We start from the raw sequence: 6,630 nt of genomic DNA, 5'->3' as shown, positions 1-6,630 counted from the left end.
AGATTCATTGCTCCAACTCGAGAACGGTGATCTTTATTCCTGACTTGTTCATTCATGTGAGAAAAGACAAAAGCAAAAGAAAGAAATCAAAGCAGCAATAAGAATAAATCATTGTCTATCTCGAAGAAAAATAAGGATCAAGTAAGGAATAAGATGCTGCAATTTACTTTTCAAAATTAAAGAAATAAAAGGATTATCATCATCATTTCAAATCCTATCCATTTGCATCATCGACTGTCTCATGCAAACTCATAAATATTGCAATCTCTTGGTGTATGAGGTAAGCCCAAACATGTGGGGTTCTTTCATTTTGAGGGAAAAATATTTATTGAAAAGAATTTTAACTTTAGCATTTTTCTGTTTGATTTTGGATGAACGCGAGCTTAGCATCGTTTGAAAGATCAAAAGTGAGAAGCAAATATGGAGAAAGTGGGAGATATCATATGGGATATTGCAAAGTATTTGTGTGGTTGCGCCAAACAAGAAGCTGGGTTTATTTGTGAGTTGGAAGAGAATCTGCAATCTCTGAAAAGTAAATGGGAAGAGCTTGAAGCTAAAAAGAAGGATGTGGAAAAACGAATTGAAAAAGCTGAGCGCACTGAAGAGGAGAAAAAGACACATGAAGTCGATCTTTGGCTCCAACGTATCCACAACATTCAGAAGGTACGAACTCTTCATTTTACATTTATTCTTTTTTTTTCCCTTTATTTAGTATGTGGTGTTTTTATTTGCTTTAATTTTTTTTGTTCATGAATTAGATAATTTCCATATTCAGCTATCAATGATGTTGTTAATTACGTAATTCCTTAGCCTAGTAATTTATGATAATTTTATTTAAATGTGTTAGTTCAAACCCATCTAATTAAGCACATTTAAAATTTTTCAGATAAGTGTGAAACTCATATTATATTGAATTTATTTGAAATTTTATCACAGTATAAAAACGGAACTAATTTCAGTGCTCATCAAAGTGGTGAGTACCCCAAGCTCATTATATCTGGACAATCTAGGTACAATTTAGATGATACAGATTTAATTTATTTTTTAAATAATTATTTTAATGGGTATATGATGTAAAATAAAGATGATATCTTTCTTAAGACCATAATTAAGTAAACAAAATTACCTTATATTAGCATAATTAAAACTTAATTTGAAAGCGTGCATATTGCGTATATAAAAAATTGATTTATCAGTATCCATATTACAAGTTGTCCAATTATTTAGTTAAAAGAAAAGTACGTAGAAATAAATATATGGAGGGAGGGAGCGCAGAGAGAGAGAAAGCGTACTTTTGTTGCTCATATGAGGTGGAAGCTTTTTCTTAGAAGGAGAAAACCAACATTAGTAGAATGTTAATTGAAAGGCGACATTACTCTACTTTTTTTGTGATCTAAAATATTTTAGGATATTTAGTATACTGAATACACTTTATAAAATATTTTAGGGTATTAAATATATTTTAACCCTAATAAAAATACAATCTCTTCTACCTCTACTATCATTTTGTTGAACAGAAAAATAATAAAATATTAAATTGATTTTTTTTTTTTACAAAACATATTTTATTTTATTATCGTTCAAAAACCATTTTCAAATATGTATTTTATTTTTTGTTTTTAAAATTATAAAAGAAAAGAAGCTGTTTTGCCAAAATGAAACCAAGCAACCCCAACCAAAATCTTTAACAATATCGTTCAGCTTTTTCGGTCAAAAAACTGTCATTCATATTTGGAAAAAAATTCATTCATTTATATTAAGATATGTAATTTCTTATCTCGATATCAAAACTTGATATGAAAGTGTACTTAACTGGTTCATGTAAAGATTCAGAAAAACAGGGAAAAGAAATATCAACCTAAATGATTTTGTATTCACAGGAAGTAGAAGATAATCTAGATCAAGGAGCCCAAGAAATCCAAAACAAATGCCTAAGTAAATGTTGTCCCAAGAATTGCAAGTCAAGCTACAAGGTGGGAAAGAAGGTTGCCAAGATGCTCACTGAAGTAGCTGATCTAACAACCCAGGGACAGAGGTTTGGTAAGGATTATCAAATTACTCACAAGCCACCACGTAAAGGAATTGGTCAAATACCTGTTGATAAGACAGTGGGGCAAGATTTGATATTTCATCAGGTATGGAGTAGTATTGAAGCAAATAATGTTGGTGTCATAGGTTTATGGGGAACTGGAGGGATTGGAAAGACCAACTTACTGAAGAAAATTAGCAATGAACTTGGGGAGAGAAAGCCCGATTTTCTTGTGATTTGGGTGGTGGTATCCAAAGAGCTTAACTTGGATGCAATCATGGACAATATAAGAAAATCAGTAGGAATTGGAGATGCTACTTGGAGTTCTTGCAATAATCAAGAAGAAAAATCTTCAAAGATTTTGGGTGTGTTGAAGCAGATAAAATTTGCTTTATTACTGGATGATGTGTGGAAGGGATTGGACTTGAATTTGGTGGGGGTGCCACATCCAGAAGATTCAAACTTTGAGTGCAAAGTGTTGTTCACAACACGAGTGGAGGATGTGTGCGAAAAGATGCAAGCTCAAGAGTCATTCAAAGTGGACTTTTTGAATGAAAAAGAAGCTTTGGAGTTATTTTATATGAAAGTTGGTGAGAAGACTTTAAACTCACACCCTAGGATCAAAGTCTTAGCAAAAGAAATGGCAGCAGAGTGTAGAGGGCTGCCGCTTGCGTTAACTGTGGTAGGAAGTGCCATGGCTGGTGTGAAAGATGTTAAAGCATGGGAGTCCTCAAAAAATAAGTTGACAAGTTCTCCATGGACCACTACAGATTTGGAGACAAAAGTTTTTTCCACCCTCAAGTTGAGCTATGATCAGTTGCCAGATGATACTCATAGAAACTGTTTCTTGTATTGTGCATTATATCCAGAAGACTATGAGATTCGGGTCACTGATATCATTGATAAATGGATAGGGGAGGGGTTTATTTGTAGAGATATGACAAAAAGCATACAAGACATCCGCAATGATGGTCAATCTGTGATTGCAAAGTTGAAGCTTTGTTGCTTGTTGGAGAGTGTTGAAGATGATGTTGTTTTGCGTCGTTCATTTAAGATGCATGATATGATTCGAGAGATGGCATTGTGGTTATCTTGTGACCAAAATAAAAGAATTAAAAGGGTTCTTGTACAAGAAGATGCGATAACAACATCCCGTGATAATGTTGAAAAACAGAAAATTGTTGAGAGGATTTCAATTATGAACAGGGAAGCACAACATGTATCACCTGTAACTTATCCCAATTTAGTAACATTATTGTTGAGGCGTTGTGGTATACAACATTTGCAAAACCTCAAATGCATGAGCAAATTAAAGGTGTTAGAATTACGTTGTCCTGATATACGTGAACTTGCAGAAATTGGTGAGTTGGTTCTATTGGAATATCTTTGTTTAAACATAGATGGATCTGAGTGTCCCAAGGAATTGAAGTATTTGAAGAATTTGAAGAATTTGAAGGTTCTCAATTTGTTCTTGAGAGATGGTGATATTGCAAGTATTCTATTGGGAGTGATATCAAGTCTTCAACAATTAAGAGTGTTGAGAGTTGCTTGCGGCGGGGAGTTAGAGAAAATAGCGAAGCAGAGGGAGAATTCCTGGAGGAGGTGGAATCTTTGCCAAAAATTGAGGAAATAAAGGTTGCAATAGAAACAGAAAAAGGCCTCAACAAGTTACTTCAGTCAGGCAAATTGCAAGATTGTATATATGCTTTTCGCCTGCGTGATTTAGACACCATTGAGATGCCTTTATTATTGGCATGCGTTTCAAAAATGAATCACCTCCAACAATTGGGTCTGTTTGAATTATCTGGTTTGAAAGATTATTCTGGTATTTATGATGACACTTGTCGTCTAAGCATGCTTCAAAGCGTGATTATCTCTGGTTGCGATTCCTTAACACATGTCACATGGCTCAAGCATGCTCCACAGCTTCAACTACTTGTCATTGTCTACTGCTCATCAATGGAGGAAGTGATAAAGGAAGATGAGAATGAGGATTCTTCTTATGTATTCTCTTCTCTTGTAAACCTATATCTGTATGGAATGCCAAAGCTTCAAAGCATCCATAAGACCGCTTTGTCTTTTCCTTCCCTAAAAACCATCACTATAGGACTATGTCCAAATCTGAAAAGGCTACCACTTCATTCCAATTCTGCCAGACAACTAATTATCCGCGGACAAAAAGATTGGTGGAACAGTTTGGAATGGGACGCCAAACACAATTTCCAATCAAAATTTCAGCCCTTCAGGTCGGATGACGTCAACATGGATTTTCAAGGTAAAATACATTGGTAACATCAACGCACACATTATTCTTTACTGTTCTTTTAATTTTTATGACGTAATATAATTTTACGCTTTATGGATATAAAACATAAGCATATTGCTTTTGACATATGTCAAAATGCTGGCCCAGCCCTATCCTTTATTTACTGAATGCTGAAGGGTAGCCATGTCATCGTGTGATCATGTATGGGTGCAAATGTTTGGGTGTGATTCCTTCATCTCTTTTCTCTTCATGAAATTATTTATTGTTTCTTCAGTTAATTGGCTTTTTATAATTTGCAGATCTGTTTACTGCGGTGGGATTGGATTTCCTCGTTGGTCCTTACAGCGCCTCTGATTTCTTGAAAGGTTGATTAGCTTCTTTTTAAAATAAATTAAAGGACCACCAAACATGGCGTGTGTATTATTACATATGTATTTTTATTGTACTTTCCTGTTTGTGTAAACTCTTTGATTCACCATTACACCCTTCTGTACGTACAGAGATCATTGGTCAATAATCTATTTTGCGTTTTTCCTTTTCTTCTGGGTTATAATAAGACTCTGAATATTGATCAACAATTCACTGAAATTATTCGCATTTTGAAAACATCTCTTTTCTGAAAATTAAAAAGGCGAAAACGCCAGCCTCGGAGGAAAAATCATACAATAAGAAACATAATAATTCAAGCTTAGATCTTACCCATTAATTCAATAAATTAAGATTTTTGACCAATCTAACAGTGAAAGAATCTAAGCTACGTGGTTTGGGAATTTAAGAACTCGTATTCATATTTTAACGTAAAATTATATGTTACGTAATAATTATTTATATAAATAATATGTAATAACGAGGAAACGAAATATTTATTTTTCAATCAAAATATCTTTCGTAAAATTAATTTTAATATTCCTTTAACAACTAAATATTAGCATTAATAAAATTAATTCTTTTAATTATGATAGGGCTAGATGTTTCAAGAACTCATTATAAACAGCTAATTATGTAGTTTTTCCAAACTTGAGTCGGATAATTTAGAACAAAGAAAAGACTTGAGTCGGATAATGATCATTGCAAACCATAACTAGTTGCAACTATTTGTAATTATCTGGAAATTTAACAAAGAAAAATGATTTAAATTAATACATAATTGATTACAATATTTCTATTACTAAGTGCTAATTAAAAATTATGATGGATGACCAGTTCATTTGTGTGAGGATCAAGAGACCAAAGCAACTCAAAAGCGAAGGTAAGAACTGAACTCTGACCAACTTTCATTTTTCAGGACAAATTAATTTCAAATCTTGTAAAGGTGCGTCAGACGAACCATGAATATATGTTACTTTTTTATATTCTTTTTATTAGTTACAGATAATTGAATTATTATTTTAACTAAAAAGTAAGTTAAAATTAGTTAAACATAAATATACCCTTATTTATAGAAAGGATGAGTGGGAAAAGGAGATTAGAAAGGCATATAATTTAATTAGTTGGGGACAGAAAGGCATATAATTTAATTAATTGGGGATGTAAATGAAAAAAAAAATGTATGCAAAAAAAATTAATTTATAAAAAAAATTTTAAAATGCTCCAGCTTATAATTTTTTAGGTGTGATCATCATTTAGGAATTATGAATACCAGCAAGCTTGGCATTTATGCACGTACAATAGTAAAGGCGAACTTCCTAATACAAAATCAAAACCAAAACCAAGTATTAATTCATAATTAATTACTTAAAACACTAGGAAATTAATGAAGCATAGTAATAGCAAAAAAATCAAAAATCCAACTAGATTTCAAATAAGTGAAAAAAATATGCAGTCAAATATGTTCAAAGGCCTAGCAAGCCCAAATTAAAGGAGCCCCTAAACTCAAAAGAAGACCATTGCATTCCAAGCCTTAGGGTGTGTTTGGGTGACACCCCAAACCATGGTTTGTGGACCCAAACCATGGTTTGGAGATTAAGTCACCCAAACACCCCTCTCAAAAACCAAAACCATGGTTTTGACTCCAAAACCATGGTTTTGGAAAAAGCAAAATTTTTTTGCTTTTGGAGAAAAAAAGAAGAGTGTGAGAGCCTATATGATATGTATCTTGTTATTTTTTTTATAAACATATTTTTTATAAACATATTTAATATTATATTTTATAAATATATATACATATTAATTATTTATTAATTATATTATCTTATGTATTATTAATTATGTTGGTAAAAAATATATTATTAACAATTTTATTCCTTCAAATTAAAATATATCATAAAATCTATTTTTTCTGTAATTATCATATTAACTTATGTCTTTTTTTTAGTAATTTGTATATATAAAAAGT

The 6,630-nt window shown here is 32.1% G+C and overlaps 1 protein-coding gene across 1 annotated transcript; it reads left to right on the top strand.

The window, feature by feature from the left end:
• Window positions 1–420: 420 nt before the first annotated feature.
• Window positions 421–3,662, top strand: LOC114728928 (probable disease resistance protein At1g52660). The gene is made up of 2 exons (XM_028915880.1): window positions 421–663; window positions 1,881–3,662. The coding sequence occupies exons 1-2, from the start codon at window positions 421–423 to the stop codon at window positions 3,660–3,662; spliced, it is 2,025 nt and encodes a 674-aa protein (XP_028771713.1).
• Window positions 3,663–6,630: the final 2,968 nt, after the last annotated feature.

The sequence above is a fragment of the Neltuma alba genome, unplaced genomic scaffold (genome assembly GCF_004799145.2).
Source record: "Neltuma alba isolate B1F8T4 unplaced genomic scaffold, ASM479914v2 tig00012582_pilon, whole genome shotgun sequence".
Taxonomy (NCBI): Eukaryota; Viridiplantae; Streptophyta; class Magnoliopsida; order Fabales; family Fabaceae; genus Neltuma; species Neltuma alba.
Note: the sequence above shows the minus strand (reverse complement) of the source record. Positions and strands in the feature narration are given on the sequence as shown.